Raw genomic sequence first — 20,000 nt, 5'->3', positions numbered from 1 at the left:
CTCTTCCCCCTTTAAATCACCATTTTCTACATTGTACATACTCGTCATTTCCTTTAACGCAAGGCACATCGTCTTCTCTTTCTATTTTCCGTCGTTTTCTTTGTGTATTGTGGCACCGAGATGGTTTGGAATGTCATTCACTAAAGCATGAGGCACTCCATTCCCGTCCTATCAGGTAGAACAGGATTTTCCTGCCACTCACTGGTTCTCTTCGGGGACAATACGCCTGCCACTAGTTAAGTTCGAACCACTACGTCTATCGAATCCGGTAACACAAAAAGGCCAAAAAAAAATAATAAATAAATAAAAATATCACAGCACGACGCAAGGTGCCGGATTCGAGGTGTTGCTTCTTTCTCCGGACTCGAGTAATGAGCGGCAAGATATGTACATTCGTAAGGTACCGCGACGCGACTGGCGCTGCTCTCGCTCGCTTTCCCGGTCACCAACCGGATGTTTAGGGACATTCTTTTCTCTGATAAACGTTTTATTTGCCGACCATACCTCTGGAAAGACCAGTGTCGAAATCGTTCGGAGGAGAGGAGGGACGGAGGGGAGGGGGTTGGGAAAGAAGGTGGAGGGATGGCTATACAGTCGTCTCACATATGATGCCAAGACAGAATGCCACTTAGGGAGTGCTGAACCTTTAAAAGGCCCACTGGTTAAGTACCAGTTCTGATACGCCGTCCAGCTTCGGCAGGAAATAGCGAGTGACACATTGTTCGAGAAAGGTGTCTCGTCAGTGGCACACGTGGCACACTTGCTTTCGCAATCCTTTATTTGTAACCACGAAACTCAAACCCTAATTATACACACGAATAAAATCTCGCACACACACGCACACACACACACACACACACACACACACACACACTCACACACACACACACACACACACACACACACACACACACTCACTCACTCACTCACTCACTCACTCACTCACTCACTCACTCACTCACTCACTCACTCGCACACGCACACGCACACGCACACGCACACGCACACGCACACGCACACGCACACGCACACGCACACTAGACTTTTAAAAGCAGATTGCTTTTTCAAGGACAATGCTTATACAACCAGATTGTAAAATTAATCAGAACCACTAATCTGTTAAGATATAATACCCGTGTCAATATCAGTGTTTACATATCCATAAGTATGACTAATTTCCGATCATCGAATATATATTCTAAGCATAATGACAAGTATTCAGAAGTAATAAGAGATTCTAAAAAAAATGCAACATATATCAGCAATACATGCACATGCAGGCCTATCCATTCCAGCGAATTACACTACTGGGCGTGTATCAAACTGCTGATATTACAGTAATCGGTGCACTCGGTCGCTTAAGCCGTTTCGCCGCAGAACGAACATTCTCAGGCGAAGGAGAGCAAACAGAAGCATCCCTTGCTTTTCTTGCCCCCCCCCCCCCCTCCCCCAACGCAACCATCTGGCCAAGGTCTATGTAGTCCTTGCATCTGGCCGCCACACACGCTTCTTCGGCCAAACGTTACGAGGTTGACCTTGGCCGTTCGCGAACCCACAAAACTTGTTCCGAACTTGTTTAATATCCCCGAGCCATAACGTGACCGCTGTTCTATTCCGGGCAACTTCGTAACAGGCACAAAGTCCAATACGGCCGCTGAGGGCGACGGTTGAGCCCGTTATAACAAGCAGAACGAGTATGTCTGAAAATACTCTAATACGAAGAGGCGTATTACAAGATAACTCATTATGCACAATCCCTTCATTAAATTACTTCGAACTCAAATTTCATTCCTATAAATTGGGAAACTTTTCCATTTACTTTCAGACGGATGGACAAATAAACTTAAATTACAGAACACCAACTAACTCAAATGTATTTAAGAAGGCATACCATCCGTCTGACAAAAGAGAATATGTGACAACTACCAACCACAAAACGGAGGGAGGGGAAGGGGAAACATACCTTCTAAGTTGTAATTAACCTTGGTGATAAAAAATGCAGATCGGGTATTACAGAGACAGGAAGATATTGGGAACACAATTTGCATAAAGATTACCTTAATTACTTTTCTCAATGAGTATGTTGCCTCTTTATAACTGTAATCACATATTAGGATCATTAACTATATGCATAAAAACACTTCAAGAAATGCTCATTACGTACAACTAAACAGACAGATACAAAGGAGCAGTCGAAAAAGAAACAGTTTAGTAATATAACTTTATGGCCATTATCTGATTTTATTTTCTCTCTTCATTCTCTTACATACTTTTTTATAAGCGTTTTCGAGTAACGGCACCCAGCTGTAATTATGCAGACATTTTTATTTATTTTTATTATGAAAGAGTGACTGGGCGTCATTCCTACAGAACGGACACTATATATAGAACATCAAACAGCCTTCTTGGAACCAGAAAGTGTCACGGCTCGCCCCCTACGCTTTCTAGCATTACCAATATCATTATCATCATCATGGGAGGAAGGTTAATATATTAAACCAAGAAGAAAAAACGCTGACACGGAATGGCGATTACTTCTTCCGCGTATCAAGGCTAAGTTACGCCCATCTAGTTCCATACATGAAAAAATCCCTACGTGACCATGAAGCCCTGTTGCAAGAAGCTGCCTCCCCCCCTTCCCCCGCCGCTCGCATAACCCCCTGTCCTACCCCGCATGCCTTCTATGAAGCTAGTCCCCCCGATTTGTCTGTCTATTGTTTGCCTGCGGCCTGTGTGCCTCTCTCTCTTTCCGTCTTTTTCCTTTCCCCCCTCTCTCATTCACCCTTCCCTTATTCTTTCTCTTTCTCTCTCTCTCTCACTATGTACTTGCAACGTCGATCGAATTGTGCATAGTTGCAACTTGAACACCTTTTGTGGAAAGCGATAAAAGTGAAACCAGCCAAACACTCTCACTCGCAGTCCAAATGAATGCCACCAGAGCGACACCTACGCCCAATACACAGCCACAGTAGCGAAACGAGTGAAAGGAAATTTGCCCGACTACTGTTCCTCTTGTCTCCACCTTCTCCGTTATTTCGATTATTTTATGATTCAAATAACGCGCTTGTCTTCATTTCTGGAATTATAAATCATGATTCTACTATCGATGCTCTTACTCGAAAATTATCTGTTGATTCCATGCACCGTATTGGCAGGGGGAGAGAAAAGGGAACTGGGGCGGAGGGAGACGAAGAAAGGGTGAGAAAACAGAGGGGGTGAATGAAGAAACTGCAAAGGATGTGGAGAGACAAGTAACCCTTACACACTGCAAGAAGAACAAGACCCGGGGACAAATTGGCCTGATAGAATGTGATGGGTCAACGTGGTGCCCGGGGCATCACCTGCTATCCTGGCCTCCCTCCCCCTGCCATCGAGAATGAGTCACGCCACGGATCCACACCGCCCTCCCTCTCTGCCTCTGCTCCCACACACACCCTCCCTCTCTCTTTCTCTAAAACTTTGCGCTTCACTGGCGCCAGAGACCTTCTCTGCGTAAACGTTAATGACTTGCTCGAGTTGCTGGCTTTCACGAGACCAAGACCATATTTCGTCCCTGTAAGAGTTTCGAAGTACCTTAAAGTGTGCGGATAACAAAACAGTTACATTCGGAGAAACGAAGTACAACACATCCACAGAAAGTATGCATAGCGTCTTGCTCAACAAAAACACATTTTCCGTAGACTGGTTGCTGTGAGTCACCATGGTATTGGTCTAAACAGCCTTCACGGGCACTTTGCAAACACACTCTTCGGAACAAGGGAAATGGTCTGCGGTCACCTATCGCCACGCCTCTTTCCGACCGTCACAAAAGACACGGAGATGGCGTTGATGAAGAAATCTGCCAAGTCCGGTTGTGGGTTTACTGTATGACAAGTCCTGATTGAGTCGTGTGTTTCCACTTAAAGTACCGTAGTAACGACTCGCCTTTTTTTTTTCTTCTTTGGTCCAGTTATTAATTTATGTTAAGACTTAGGGTTGTATCTTTGTCGTAACTTTACTGGCATGCATTGCGATTTTACTAAAGCAACCGGATCTGAATACTTACTTTTTGAGGAAAAAGTCAATGTTGACGTAGTTGGAGTATTTCGGGGAGTCCGGAGGGTGATCTGGTGCAGGTGAGCCTCCCGAAGGCGTGGCTCCTGAGGACGCACCTCCACCGGATTTGCTGAGGCCGCCCTCGCTCGACGCCCCCGAGGCTGCCGACTTGAGAGTGTCTGTGCCATTGTATTCGGAGCTCTTGTCGGAAAGCAGGACGTATTCGCCCGTATCCTCGTCCTCGTCGGGAGCAACCGTGTCGTACAGAGGCTCGTCATCCGTCAGGTTCTCGAGGGAGGCTCCTGATGCCGACCCGCCGCCAACCTCATCCTCATCCTCGCCGCACCTCGAGGAGGACAGCGAAGAGGTCTTGCTCAAGCCGACGCGGCGAGGAGCAGCCCCACTTCCGGCGCTCGAGGAAGCACTGGACGAAGACTTCGACACGCATTTCTTGCCAAGACTTCCGGTGGAAGAAGACGCACTCGACGGCGACTTCTGCAACTCCTTGGAGTTGGAGGGTGACTTTTGCAAGTCTCGGCCCGACTGGGGGGACTTGTGCGGCTCCTTGCCCGAGGAAGGGCGGCCGTCGCTCGAGGCGGAGAGTGTCTTCTGCAAAGGACTTTTGGTTGGGGTGCTCTGGGAGTCCCTGACGGGGGAGGGGTGTCGGGGGCGCTGGGGGGAACGAGGGGCGGCATGAGGAGGACGCGACAAGCCGGGAGACGAAGGCACAATCTTGATGTCACCCTCACCCTCGGCGCCAGTGGACCGGCGAAACGTCTTCGGGGGAGGCGCTGGGGGGACCTTTCTTCCTCGGGAGTCTTCACTCTGCCCGGCTCCGTTCACGGAGATGACAGTTACGAACTGTGATTCTTTGGCCCCGGGTCCTCCCGACGAGGCAGGGACGGAGGTGGAGCGGTTGTAGGCTGGAGGGCGTCCTGCGCCGCTCATGCCAGGAGACACCATACCTGAAGCTGTGAACCGCCGTGCAAGGTCCTTGACAGTGCTGCCCCCCGAGGGAGGGGCTGCAGCCAGAGGAGTGATGGGCGCCAGGGGGGAGCCGTCCTCCTCGTCCGACAACATCGCTGACTTGGCTCCTTCGCTCTTGGCCGCCTCCTCTCCCTGCGACGGCTCCCTCTCCTTCGCCTCTGCCTCGTCGCCGTCCTGGGTGGGCGAGATGTGCCCTTTGGCGGGTTGGCCGCGGCGCTGCACCATCATGGTGTTTATGGCCTGGGTGACGGCGGAATCCACGCCGCCGGGGAACACAGGGGCTGCCCCCTCGCTGCCCTCCCCTTGGCCTCGCTCCTCCTCCTCGACTTGTTGGCTTGAGAACTCGCCAGCCTCACCCTCATTCCTTTTCTGCAGCTGGACGTCGTTCAGCAGGCACTCCAGGTATTCCACGTAAAACTGTTCCTTCTCCAGTTCCTCCTTCAGGAGAGCCACTCGCGCGCGATGCTTGGACAGATTGGCACGAACATCCTCCTCCCACGCCGCCGGCAGATCATTCCCGGGGAATCTGGCTCGCCAGGCCTTGTGGAACTCGCTAAACACGCTCATGACGATGCCCAATGCCTCATCCCTCACCTACGATACACTACAAGGAACATCATTCAGTTTCACTTGCAATCACTTCAAACACTCACATCTCACGTTCGACCGAGAGCGACACTAATCCTCTCATCACACTTGCTCAGACCAGACTGAAGTAAACAAAGCGGACGACACCCAAACCGCGGCCAGGATCGAGTCAAGCGAGATCCCAAATATCTCTTCCCCGCCGCTTGAAGTTACCTGAGGAAATGTGCATGATACTCAGTTAAGCTTTAAAGTATGATTCGTTGATAGTTACTTCTTGATATTTCTATCTTTATGATTAAAGGCAGATTTTGGGAAAGGTTTACTTTGTTACTTAAAATGTAGACAACTATTATTATTAGCAGTATATAGATGTGTAGTGCAGTACTGCTAAAATATCTATATGAATCAAACACAAAACAAAGCCTACTGTTATGACTTCCTAAAAACTTTTGATAAAAAGTTTTATTTATTGGTCAACACGAGTGTCGTCTGCATAAAACAAAAATATGTTCAAACACTATTTTTTATGTTTTCATATATCTAAAATAATACAAAATAATTATAAATTTTAATAAAAATAAGTATTACACATGAAAGACCATAAGAAATAAATCTCAGATGTGGATATTTAAGAGCTTTTCCGGCCGGCCGGCAGATGGCAGCAGCGGCACCCCAGCAGCCCCTCAGAGCGGCGAAAACTCTCACGAAGGAAGAATCTTCTCTGCCCGGAAAGGAAATCAGAAATGTTTGCCAGAACCGCACTCTCCGCTCGCAATGTCTGCAGAGCCAAGCGTAAGTATGCCTGATGCTGTTCATCAAGCGAGGAAGTGGATCTAGGAAGCTGAAAACCCCTCTTAGAGTATTTTTCCTTCCTTGGGGCTGATTTCGTCATTGCTGTCCCGATATAGGGTGCCGGTTACTTAATTACTATTTTTTCTCTTTTCTGTTAGAACTTCAGACTTTGGTGAGCTATAGCGATCCTAGAGCTACAGCAGAGACAGGTTTCACTTAAGTGTTGAAAGTAAGACGTATAGATTTTTCACTTTGAAGACATACAAGTTTAACAAATATCTAAATATAACACTTGCATACGTGACTTTCTCGCTCGGGCAGCCTGCTTTAAGGTGCTTGCATTATTTTATCGATTTTAGGGTGGACGAAGGCTCCTGCTCTTTAATTGTAGACAAGAATACGGATTCTGGGTACTGTAACGTTGTATGTTTGAATCTGAATACTTGCTTTTTTGACCGGTAGCTGTTCTCCCGGAAAACATTGGTGGGTAGAGTAAGAGCTATTTACTCCCTTATGTATTCAGTGAAAGTCATGTGACCATTAGGATGTTTCCAAGTTATTTTCTTAGGAGATTTATTAACATGTAGGGCAAGTAGGCTTATTTGGGAAATTGTTCAGGTGTTCTTTTAATTTTGGGGGTTTGTTCAAGATAGCGACGTACCTCCAGAGACGAAGACCCCAAACCAGATTTGGGTATCATGCAAAGCCAAAAATCTAAGCCTAACCTTTCCTACTGTCTATTTATTCCCTCGACAGGGGGCCAAGGCCATCTGTAACCCCCCTTTATTAGTACTTCATGCTAATTGCCACAACAATTTTGTTGAAAGAAAATATTTGAGACATAACTTCAGTGTGGAGGGTACAGACAAGCTGCAGTGAGGAAGAGTTATAGTAAGTGGACTTATAGAAAACCCTACATTAAGAACTCTGTCTGTGTGAGGGTGTTGTTGACTTAGTCTCCGAGTGGTGATATGCAGCGGATATTGTGGTTAATTTGTACCGTATAGGCGCACTAAGCCAAGGCAAATTGATGAGGGTATTCTTGTAGAGGACAAAAACTTGAAGGCGTCGGTACAAGAAATAATCTGCGGACATGAATGGTACTGCCACAAATAGAGAAAAACAATTGTGGAAAGTGCCACTCACAGCCTTAGTCCTGTAGGTCTCCTGAGTTTCCGCTCTTTCTTGCTACGCGTACCGAGGTGAAGACTTTGTTCCCCCCCCCCCCCCCAACTCTCCCTTTGGGTATGCCGAGTCTCAGAATCTTAGGTAGTTGAATAAATTTTATGATGTGGGGTCGGGGACTTAGTCTCTGGCGGGTGTGTCCATACTGTAAAGAACTACCAACATTTTTGTCTTTTCACAGTAAATATGAGGCCACAGAAGCTGTGCCTAAGTTGTTTTTAACTTTTTCTTCTGCTCTATAAGATGGCAGTATCCATTTACTTCTATCTGTGGGTCACCCTCGGCAACATTTACCTAATATTGTTCTCCCCAATTAATAGAGTATATTGTTATAGAGAGTAATAAAGCCAATGAAGACCAACAAATATCTAGCAACTCACAGTAACCCTTACCCTTGTTAAGGGAGTGGCCTGCCTTCCATCAGGGCTTCCCTTCCCACACGTACCTTTGGGACATAGCCTCTGGTTTGGGTAATATGTCTATTGGTAGGGGGTCCAGGGCAAATCCTCAAGGGTTAGGAAGGTATATATTTTATATAGCAATTTTTGTGGAGATTTGTGCATTTAGGATGGGGTTTGTTCATTTGTTCATTCCAGTGGGCAGGTTGATTTTAATGGTACGGAAGCACTAAGCTAGGGCATCTTGCAACTCACAGCCTAAGTCCACCTGGTGCTCTCAAGTTTCAGCTCTTTTATGCCTGACTCCCTTCAGGTAGTCAGGCACTCACAGTCCTGGCAACTTAGATTGTTGAATAAAGTTTGTGATGTGGAGTTGGGGACTCTGTCTCTGGTGAGTGCGTCTGTACCGTAAAGTTTTACCTGGTGGAATCCTGTTGTAAATTTGTGTTGAAAATGAAAGTTAATCTTTGTAGTATAGACTCAAATTGAAGATATTACTGTAGAGGAATAAAAGTTGCAGTTGTCGTTGCCACGCATACTAAGGTGGAGACTGTGTTTCCCGGGCGGGTGTTGGGGACAGAAACCTCTTTCAACTCTCCCCTTGGGCAGTCAACTTGTCATGGCAACTTAGAATTTTGTTGAAGATTTTCAGATGTAGAGTTGGGGACTTAGTCTATGGGAAAAAATCATCTGTACTTTAAAGGATTGTTATTTCATAGTAAATATGTTGCCATAGCTGCTGTACCTGTTGTTTGACTATTTCTTATGCTCTTTAAGATAGCAGTGTCCATTAACCTTGATCTCATTTATTTAAGATTTCTTGTTTTTTTCTTAAACTATTTCTACATATTCTTTACAGTACAGATGCACTCACCAGAGACTAAGTCCCTAACTCCATATCACAAAACTAATTCCACAATCAGTTTCCATGACTGGGCGTGCCCTTCGGTCAGTCCTTGAGGGAGGGATGACAGGGGAGTTCAGCCACCAACACCCCCCAGGAAACGTTGTCTTCACCTTGGTGTGCATGGCAAGATAGAGCTTGAAACTCGAGAGTACCAAGTGTAGTCTTGACTTTTCCACAATTTTTTTTTTTTTTTTTATATATGCTATTAGTGTTCTTGTCTGCAGATGATTTCTTTTACAAATGACTTCAACTTTGTCCTCTACAAGAATATTGTCTTCAATTTGCCCTACCTTAGTGCACCTATACCATAAAGATTAAACACACATTTTTGCATCAGAGGTGTACTTCTTCAAAGGCATATGCATCCATAAAAGGAGAAAGAATGCCTTTATCCAATGCAGTAGCATTGAAAGCATTGCCTTTATACAGAAGTTACACCTCCAAATATTTCTACCTGAATGAAATTGATTTTTTTTTTTTTTTTAAAGCCTAATGTCAGTATAGTTTTTGTTGTTTGGTTTGCACAAATGTATTTAGCATTTAAGTGTACGGAGAAGAGGATAGATAATTTCTGATCAAGTTATATTATGCATTTTATTATTTGTTGCAATGTATCTTCCCAAAAGTTTCAATTTAGTTTAGTCTCTGACAAATCAAGAATGAATCATATTCTCTTTTACTTTCAGCAATGGGCCGCTCCATGGGCTCTGTCGCAGAGTACAAGCCCCCCACCATGAGTGAGATGCCTGTCCCACAAGGATCCTGGTCTGAGGCTAACTCCAAGAAGCAGCGCATGAATAATCTTCAACTCCTTGTTGGTGTCGCATTCGCTGCTGGCACAATTGCTGCTGTGAGTATCACTGATTTGAGGATTAAGCCCCCTTGACCTGATGGCCTACCTTCTTGGGTTTGCTCATATTTTGCATGTAAAAGTGAAGAATGATTGTAATTCCTACATATTAATCAGATGGCCAAGTATTAGGGTTACAGAGCTATAACATAATTGAGTGTAGAAATTTTATACATGTTCTTCCTGGATGCAGGATGCCCATTTTGGCATAAACTACCTCCTTCACTTAACTAATTTCATCAGCTTGGAGGCAATTTGCTCCCAGGAAAAACAGGTATAAACACTTTTTTTTCTCTCTCTTTTTTTCCCCATGCTCTCTATACATGTTATGTTGCTGGATCAGTACTAGTTATCACCTTGAGCCAGTCAGAGTATTGTTTAAATCAACAAATCTGATTTGCTACAATGAATTTTACGATCTGGATGATGTGACTCTCAAGTCATAAAAAAATTTGGCTTGGGGGCAAGATGTCATGAACATACTGTCATGTGAAAATTGGGCTGTGGGCCAGAGTGATGTGAACATACTGTCATGAGCATTTCAGCTGAAGGCCAGGGTAGTGGGAAGGGTGATTAGGCTTATTTGGCATTTAGGTAGAGGCTTTTGCATTATTTCCATCGATAAATGAGCGTAGAATGTACTGTCCACGACCCATGACTGAAAGAGCGCTGGTGTAATAGGCCAGACTCTACCCCCACCAAGAATATACATGGGGTTATTTTAGGCTAGGCTGGTTTATACCCAGGGTATAAGTTTGGCTAGGTCACTTTACACCCCTGGGTATAAAATGGGCTAGGCTGGAATATACCCCTTCCTTTTCTTGGCAGAAGATATTGCCAATCATATAGTGATCTCTCCACTGCAGACATTCATTGTATAGTATTTTACAGGCCACCATATTGAAATATTTATTATGATTATAATGATAACAGTTTTTAACCCAATGCCAATGGGGAAAATGAATAAAAAATGGGGAAAATGCTGTGCTCATTTTCTATATTTTTTGTGAAATGTCTCTGCACATAGATGGCTCTGGTAGTGCTTAGCCACAAAGAAGTCAATTAGTAGACCTTGTGACCTTAAGTGATTTGAATTGGCGGGAAAAATGTATTTTTACTAGTGCTGTGAATATCAATGGTGTTGTTTTTATTATAAACATTATAATAATTATAATGTTATAAACATTAGTAACAGCAAAATAAGATAACGTAAAATATTTTCGTAAATCAAGGAAAAGGATAAACGGGCGAGACTGGCAGTACTCATAATTGGCTCATTGGTGACTTAGTACAAGTGTAGCCATCTATGTGTAAAAACAATCAAACAAGTACTCACAGTGGGCATAGCCTGTTGGCACTGGGTTAACATTATTATTTTCATTATCATTACTAGGAAAGTTTTAATCTGGACAGTAACAAATGAACAAATGTTTAGAAATGTGTTGCCAGTATAAGGCATGTATTTGAAGTTCATTAAAGCATCTTCTTGCACATTTATACTTGTTTTGTCATTTTTGGACCAAGGCAGAAAGATGTCACAGGTTTGACCTCCTTAATTTAATGATAAAAGTTTTAATGAAATTGTTCATCTAAAAACAACAACAACAACAACACACAACACACAATACACAACAGTATAAGCAAAGGCGTACAACATGCTGCTTTAATGATCCCCACAAAAAAATGCCTTATATTTGCAACACCTTTCTAGACACTTCAGTGGTTTTGAATATTGAGTGAATATTCACTTCTTGCTGACCAGAATAAATTTTCCTAATTATAGTAACATGGTAGTAATAACAACAGCAACCATGTTAATGATAGTAATCATTATTATAATTATAATTATTTAATTATAATCATAATAATGATGATGATGATGATGATGATGATGATGATGATTGTAATCATTATCTTCTGGCAAAATAGTAATATGCTTGTTACATGTAAAAGGGAAGTATGTTCTAGCCTAGCCCATTTTATACCTGGGTGTATGAAGAGGCCTAGCCAAGCTCAAACACTGGGTATAAAACAACCTAGCTTGAAATAATCCTGTGGAATATTTTGGGTGGTGGTATAGTCTGGGCTGTTACAGGCTCCAGGGAGGATACTATTTCCATGCTCAGGATTATACTCCTGGCTGCCATGACTGGTGGCATAGGTTGTTTTGCAGAAAATTGTATATAAATAAAAAAAAAAATAGATAAATAAATAAATGAAATAAAATTACAAAAAAAAATGCAAGGAAAACAGTGTATTACCACCTGGATAAAGCAAATCAAATGGCAAATATGGATATTGGAAAATGGCAAAAAAAAGAAAAGAAAATAACATTGCAGGCAGGCATAGAGTTTGGTCACTGCACATGAGTGTTCACATGCATCTGGCCTACAAGCTTGCACACCCATTAGAGTGGCCGATCAAGTAAGCCTAATGCCTCCATTTTGGGCCATGTGACGGCACTGAAGCATCCAGTTGGTTAAATGAGTTTACAAGAATTTTATATATTCTTATTTTTTCTTTGATAACTAGATTTTATTGAACTTTGCTGGTATGAACAAGAACTATGAAAGGTATGGGTAGACAGTAAGCCTCTTGTACATCACAGAATTTGAGTGTCTTGGTATGTTCACTAATATTACAAGTCTCAAATACTAGTTCTCTTTCAATTTTGAAATCTTTTGAGTGAGATTCCAGTTGCCATATTCATTGTAAACTCATAGTCCTATTTGCTGTGATTTTTGCTAACCACACAATGTTTACTTAGTATAATTTGCTGTGACTCTGCTAGAAACTGCTATGATTTTTTTAATTATGGATGAGATGTATGCTATCAACCCTATACCCAGTCTCCCTTTGTAGGCCATTCCCTTACCCAGTTACATATTTGTGTTTTTCCACTTCTGTCTCTTTGCGAATGAAACAGAAGCAATGATATTAGTGCAATATGGCATATTTCACACATCCAAACCCTAGATCTTTTATACTTCCAAAATCCCTGTTTGCACATATTCTACTACTACTTCATACATACCTTACTGGTATATAATCATCATTCCACCAATTGTACACCTAAATACTTACGAATACATCTAAACACATTTTATTGTTTTGTATGATAAGAAGTGATTTCATGTTTCTATTCATGACATTCTATCTCCGTTTTCATTCATATATGAGAAATTGTGGTTGCATCTTCGATTTTGCACTCTTCAGACACTTTGTTACATATATTGAACTTTTAAAATGTCATGTTTCTATAACCAATGCCTTATCCTTCCATACGTTTTGGCCTGTGTATGGTTGTCTGGAGATACCAAAAATTAGCATAGGTTTATTTTTCTTAATACTGTCAGTTCATATCAAATTTGTGGCACAAAATCTTCCTGATTTTGTGCCACACACTTCACTGTACAATAAAATCACATTGCTTATATATGTCAGAGTTTAAAAAAAAAATGAGAACAAAGGTGGCAGAGTAAAATTACAAAGAAACATAGTAAAGAATGTTGACTCAAAGGAGACCCCTGTGGAATTACAAATCTCTAATTACTGTAGAATTAAAGGTTGTGACTTCATGAAACTTTAGTTTGAAGTAATATTGTTACTACTTCATAGGGGTGCTTAAACTTATATCACCTAGCTAGAAGGCACTAATATCATTTTGATCTGAATACAGTAGTTGAAGGAAGGAGCGAGAGAGAGAGAGAGTGAGAGCGTGAGCGAGAGCGCACTTCATGTTGCTTGTCCATCTCTAAGAACCACAAGTGCTCCAATTTGCCTATTCGTATAGTAGCAAAAGAGGGTTGAATTTTCAAGTTTCACTAAGGGTACATGCTAGCATTTCAGGATCTTCGACTAAAATCTCAATCTGTTCTTCAATCATTTTCTCACCCATACTACTATTCACTCCACCAGTACTCACATTAATACAAATGGCTCCAAATCCCTTTCTGGTGCTGGTTTCACTGTAAACTTTCCTTCGCATATTTTCAACTTTCCATTTCCATCTGAAGCCAGCATCCTTACAACAGAATTATATGCAATCCTCTTTGCATTAGATCTGTCTTTCTTTCCTCCCTCCCTCACCCTTCACAATTTTCACTGACTACAGAAACTCCTTAACTCTCATATAGTCTGCACAGCCAATCAGCCCTCTTTGATGTATGTATTTCTGACGAAGATATAATCGAAACCGGGCAGATACATCTCTAGCAGATGCCTTAGTATGCTCTGCCACTCTTTCCATGTCCCATCAACCCAGATTTTCACCTATACCAACCACTGACTATACCCTCACTTCAAAACCTTTCCCTTTAACCCCTTGATGATGATGAAGAAAGAAAGAAAAAAAAAAAAAAAAAAAAAAAAAAAAAAAAAAAAAAAAACTCTCTGGAGATTAATGACAACGCCCCGACTTTGAGAGCAGGAGTTAGGTACATCAAGCCGAATCACCAGCTTGTAGCGCTTTGGCGCGCTGCTGTGGTGTACAGCCACACACCACTGATTGAGCGGTTTGTTTTGATGCTTCACAGCATGACCCATCCGGAAGGGGTTATCTACTGGCAGTCTTTCTGGTCTAGTCTTGCCACCATTAAACTACATACCATAAAACCTTCCATCTTCCTGTGGTCAGTCCCATTACTGTAGAAAAGACGTTGGAAGCTCCTCTTGCCTGATTACATATTGGCCACACTTGCCTCATACATTCCTGTATCATGTCACAATCTGATCAATCCCTGTGTTCCTCCTGCAATGTTCCTCTTTCAGTCCCACACCACCTCCTATAATGTTCCTTCTTTGTAGCAACCTGTACCTCTTCTTTTCCTCACTTGCTGTCACTCCCCCGGTCACCTAGCCTGTTGGACAGCCTCTCAGAATCACCTACTTTTTCTTTTGACAACTTGTTCTTCCTGATTAAACACATATCCTCCATTTGATCTAATTGCCCTTCACTCTTGTAACAATCCTCACCTTATTCTATACCCCGTCAGCTCCCCCTCTCTACCCCTTTTTACTACCATACTATCTTAGGGCTGTTCAAACTCTTAACTTCTTACACACTTTACCCTAATTAGTAACTCGTTTCTACTCTTTTCAACACAATATTTTATCAGTGATGTGTGACCTTTAATGTCTAGCACTTTTATTTATTTTAACCATTTCAAGATTTTGATTTACACATGTATCAAATACATAGAGCCTCTATAAAACACAATGTTGGATAAGTTATTGTATGAATTAAAATTAGAATAGATTATTATAAACATCTATATAAAACATTGTAAGAAGCAACAAAACCCTGTTTTTCATGTGAAACAATTTTCTTTCCCAGACAGAAATATCTATATGTATGAATAGTAAATACATAATCATATGCCTAGAGGTGGTATATGTAATAGTGTGGTGTTACGAAGGGAAATTCAGAGGAGGAAAATATTTGGGGTTCAGCTAGATGAAATATGCCATACTTTACTTTAAGTCATGTTTACTGTTCCATATGCAAGAAAAGAGGCCGGGAAACATTACTTCACAAGCAGGTAATGGAGAGGAGGGCGTATGAGGTTTATGAGGATATGAGTTTGATATTGTTGATGTGGCTGGAGAAAATTTGCCAGAAGGCACCTTTGTATGTTAGTGGATGCTACATATATCTCATCAATAATGAAAAGTTTTTGAGGGGCCATCCATCATCATGGTGAATAATAGGGCATGCATACTGTACAGTTTGCCACAATTGTGGTAACTATGACTTTCAGGGTTAAATGGTCACCATATTTCTGGGCCAAAGACTAGGGTTCAGATTCTACATCCAGTAAATATACCTCACAAATACCCATGATGAAATTATGGAAAGTTCAAATTTTGTAATAAAAAAACTTGCTTTAACCCAATGCTGATGGGCATGGCGTGTATGTACGTGCTGTGCCTAATGTGAGTTACTTAAGTGTGTTCCATTTCCAGAATGTAGAGATGTCATTTTTGTGATTGCAAATTAACTCTGTAATTTTCTCCTTTTTTCAGGCAAAGAACTCTGGACTGATCGAATTTGGCTGGGGACCTAAGATTGGCAATTAAATGAAGGCTTGAGAAAAAGAGAGTAAAATGTACATACACCAGGAGTTCATTGAATTTAACTCACAACAGCTGATTACAGGGAAGTGGAGACTGGTGCAATGACTTTTTGTAATGTTTCCATTTGGTTGATACCTCGATTTCCTTTGATGTAGATAATGTAAAACTGTAAATGTGGTTGTAAGTTATTATACTTCCTTCATGGTGAATAAACTTCTGATTTAATTTTGAAATTTTTTGTCATTTCACCTACCTGCAGTATTTCAGCCAATAAACATGATCGCACATTGCTATGCAATTTAATTATATCTGGATGTTTAATGAGAAAGATTTTAGAATTTTTACTGATTAAATTGAACAAATAGGTCTCTGGTAAAACAGAAGAATGATTGATTGTACAGTACACTATTTTCAAAACTGACACATGAATGATGAAAGCTTAGAGATAAATTCATGTCAGCCACAGAAAATCTTTTGGTTGTTTTCTATTATTTAAAGCAGACGACACTGTACAATGAATGGAAAGCCTAATTCTATAATTCTTTCATATTATTTAAAGGCAAACATGGCATGGTTTACTTATTTGGTTTAGATGTTTTTCAGATCACTTTTCTTGAATGTTTTCTCTCATATTTCCATTATAGGAAAAACCTGACTCTTTTCAATTCATGAAGACATGCTTGATTAAAATAATCGTGAACACAGCAAAAAATGTAATAACTGTCATATGAGCTTGGCCAATGAATTTGTACAAATCAGCTAACTGTAGTTATTTAATTTTTATGTATGCAATTAAAATATGAAGGAAAGAAAGTAAAATAAGAATCTGTACAATCAGCTGTCTGCAGCTCCTTTTTTTCATTTCATTTTCATACAGTTTATAAAAAAAAATATATATATATACATAATGTTTATAATTTAGAGTTCAAACCTTATTCTTACATACATACCTATATATATATATATATATATATATATATATATATATATATATATATATATATTGTATTATTATTGATTAACCCAATATCTGGGTTTATGTACTGTCCCCTTTAGATTTTTGTGAGTTTTATTACATACAGATGGCTCCATGTGTTCTCAGCCACTAAGGAGTCTGAGTTAATCCTAGTGTGACCGATCCTGGTTTCCCCATTCCTTGAATTGGTAGGAAAATGTTTTTCTTTCCAATACTATTAATATTGATATATTAATATTTATATTTTAATTATCAAATTGTTATTAAAATATTAATAACACCAAAGACAATGAAAAAATAGAATTGAAGTTTTCAAAAAATCAAGGAAAAGGGTAAGCAGGTGAGATAGGTAAGACTAATAGCTGACTCTGATTAAGTTAACAGTTAAACAATTCTTGTTTTTCAAAACTAATATTTATTTTTTGTGGACAAATTAATTTCCTAGGAAATTATATAGGCATACATACAACTTTTACTTTTTACTCCTGGTTGAATTTTTAAATTGCAGAAGGGAAAGTGAGGATGTATCTGAAGTACAGAATTGTCTTGAATATAGCTGTAATATTCTATTGTAACTGCTCCTGAAGATTTGATTCCAAAGGGGTTTATAGACTTTCTGTTCCTTCTTACTCATGCAGCCAGTGGCACATTTGCTGTGTCAATCTTACCTGGAGCAGCTCAGATAGTGCGATTAGGCTCTATATCTGTTGTTTCAAAGATGAGATGTTTTGTGCAACATTGATAATGAAATCAGGGCTACTAGATGTGAAATCTCAACACACAAAGCTGTTATTTAGCTATGATTTTAATTAAGGAATTAATTAAGCATTTCTGCATAAGCATTGTGTAATTTATTATTTTCTCCATTTCTAAGTAAAGCAGTTTTGATTATTTTTCCTGTACACACAAAGTGCTGAATTTTCCCATATTTTATGGGTAAGAAACATTGACTGTGAATATATAAAAAGCATTTTACAAATTTTTCATTAATATAGCATACAGATCATGAAGACTCAATATTATTATCATACGATAATTATTAACTGCTGTATTATGTGTGGCAGTTCTTCTTCTTCGTCTTCGTCTTCGTCTTCGTCTTCGTCTTCTTCTTCTTCTTGGTCTTGGTCTTGGTCTTGGTCTTGGTCTTGGTCTTGGTCTTGGTCTTGGTCTTGGTCTTGGTCTTGGTCTTGGTCTTGGTCTTGGTCTTGGTCTTGGTCTTCTTCTTCGTCTTCTTCTTCGTCTCCTTCTTCGTCTCCTTCTTCGTCTTCTTCATCGTCTTCTTCTTCGTCTTCTTCTTCGTCTTCTTCTTCGTCTTCTTCTTCGTCTTCTTCTTCGTCTTCTTCTTCGTCTTCTTCTTCGTCTTCTTCTTCGTCTTCTTCTTCGTCTTCTTCGTCTTCTTCTTCTTCTTCTTCTTCTTCTTCGTCTTCTTCTTCTTCGTCTTCTTCTTCCACCTTGAATATAATTAAAGATGTCTCATGTACTTTCCAGTATTTCTTGATATAAGTAAAGAAAGGGATTACAAAGAGATGAAAGGGTAAAGGAAGCCCAATTCTTTTTTTTTTTTGTGGGGAAATAATCCAATACTATGACTCCAAACATCAACTTCTCTTTTTAATTATTTACAATTATAGGTTCTTCACTGCAATATACAGTTATCTATGGCATAACCAAGAATTTAAGGATTGAGAATAGCTTCTCCAGAAGTATTTTGGTACTATGTTGTCTAAAATTATGTGTAATTTAATACATTAACATTTGATTAAGTAAGAAATTGCATTGCAGTCACTTTAGATCATTTACCTTGTTCTTGTGGCATTCTCTCATCCTTTCCCCACAACCAAATACTTTATTCCAGTTGAGAAATTACACATTTTCCTCACCATTTGGCTTTTTTGTAGATTGGTTAATTTGCCTTTAATATGTAGATTAATATCTGCAGCTTATGTATTCTCAAGTTTACAAGGTTTAGTTAATTAAAAGGGGGTTTTGAATGAGCATTATTTTATGATTATTATTACTATCATAATTGTGATTAGTATTTAGATTACAATTATTAACTTGTTTATTTATTACTATTATTGTTTTTGTTGTTGTTGTTTTTATCATTTTTATTTTCATTCTTATCATTTTTTGTGTTATAGTGATTAATATGATAATTATTATTAATACTATAATTATTTTTATTATCTTCATTGTTGTTGTTATCATTATTTTTTTTACTATATTATTATTATTACTATTGTTGTTGTTGTTTTTGTTGTTGTTGTTTTTGTTGTTGTTGTTGTTGTTGTTGTTGTTGTTGTTGTTGTTGTTGTTGTTCGCTTTGTCTGCAGCGTCCTTATCTGGAATTTCTTGCAATTATTTGAATTATTTTGCAGCCGAATTTCAAGTGATTTCAAGTTTAAGCTGAAACATGTGAAAATGGCACAAGATTATCTGGAAAGGTATAACATTTATTTTAGGCTCAAAAGAATCAATAAAACGTAATAGTAAAGAAATTGCTGTTCATGGGTTATGAGGACAAATCCATGAAGAAGTGGGTCACTAGCTACTACGAGTGACAAAAATCTCCACCTGGTTGATAAAAGGGCCCAAGGAAATCGCAAAAGTATATTTGGAGATATTTCATTAACCTTTTGCATATAGTGAAGTTTATATCATTAATTGGAGCGTGGGGAAATCACGGTTTCACACAGAGCAGGATCAATAATCAAGAGCTCGTGCAGCATGTAACTGATCCGAGCAAGATGTTAAGCTGACAATAACATGTTTGGACAACTTGGTTCAAGTGTAATTCACGAGAGAAAAAATGCTTTCATTTTACCCTCTTCAACATAAGATATTCACGTTGTGGTCTCCTCTTTAAACAAATGCATAGACTGATAATTTCGTTTTTATTTTCCTAAAACAGATATGCAGTAAACTGTTTTGTCTTATGACAGAGACATTTTGTAAAGGCGTTAATAGCTTCCTGACATATATTTAAGATTTATGAAAAGTCATTCTCATGCCAAGTTTCTCTCTCACTTTGTATCAAAGAATAAGTTAATTATTGGCGAAATAACAAATATAACAGATTACTGAATACGTCATTATCTTTAAAAAATAAATGTTCTAATCTCTGGGTCAAATAAGAGAACATTAGCATCGCATTCCAGGTCAGTTTACACCTAAACATAAACTATATGCAGACAATACACTATGTTG

General features: G+C 39.9%; 2 protein-coding genes across 3 annotated transcripts in view; one reads left to right on the top strand and one right to left on the bottom strand.

Moving 5' to 3' along the window:
* The window catches only part of LOC125042932 (active breakpoint cluster region-related protein-like), a 155,215-nt gene extending 149,489 nt beyond the window's left edge, over positions 1-5,726 (bottom strand). For both annotated transcript variants that reach the window (XM_047638724.1, XM_047638725.1), the window contains exon 1: positions 4,046-5,726. In XM_047638724.1, the coding sequence (XP_047494680.1) occupies positions 4,046-5,589 (1,544 nt within the window). In that variant the 5' untranslated portion in view covers positions 5,590-5,726. The remainder of the gene's footprint in view (positions 1-4,045) is intronic.
* A 534-nt stretch (positions 5,727-6,260) lies between these two features.
* On the top strand, positions 6,261-16,050 carry LOC125043251. The gene is made up of 3 exons (XM_047639261.1): positions 6,261-6,402; positions 9,579-9,742; positions 15,767-16,050. The coding sequence occupies exons 1-3, from the start codon at positions 6,354-6,356 to the stop codon at positions 15,818-15,820; spliced, it is 267 nt and encodes an 88-aa protein (XP_047495217.1). The 5' UTR covers positions 6,261-6,353; the 3' UTR covers positions 15,821-16,050.
* The last annotated feature ends 3,950 nt before the right edge of the window (positions 16,051-20,000 follow it).

Source organism: Penaeus chinensis, chromosome 33 (assembly GCF_019202785.1).
Source record: "Penaeus chinensis breed Huanghai No. 1 chromosome 33, ASM1920278v2, whole genome shotgun sequence".
NCBI classification, from domain to species: Eukaryota; Metazoa; Arthropoda; class Malacostraca; order Decapoda; family Penaeidae; genus Penaeus; species Penaeus chinensis.
This window is presented reverse-complemented; position numbering and strand designations above follow the sequence as displayed.

Bases quoted from the DNA above. Each gene is read 5' to 3' on its own strand.
- LOC125043251 (XM_047639261.1), top strand. From the start codon at position 6,354: ATGTTTGCCAGAACCGCACTCTCCGCTCGCAATGTCTGCAGAGCCAAG. The intron at 6,403-9,578 runs GTAAGTATGCCT...TTTTACTTTCAG, and splicing joins CAATGTCTGCAGAGCCAAGC to CAATGGGCCGCTCCATGGGC. The intron at 9,743-15,766 runs GTGAGTATCACT...TCCTTTTTTCAG, and splicing joins CTGCTGGCACAATTGCTGCT to GCAAAGAACTCTGGACTGAT.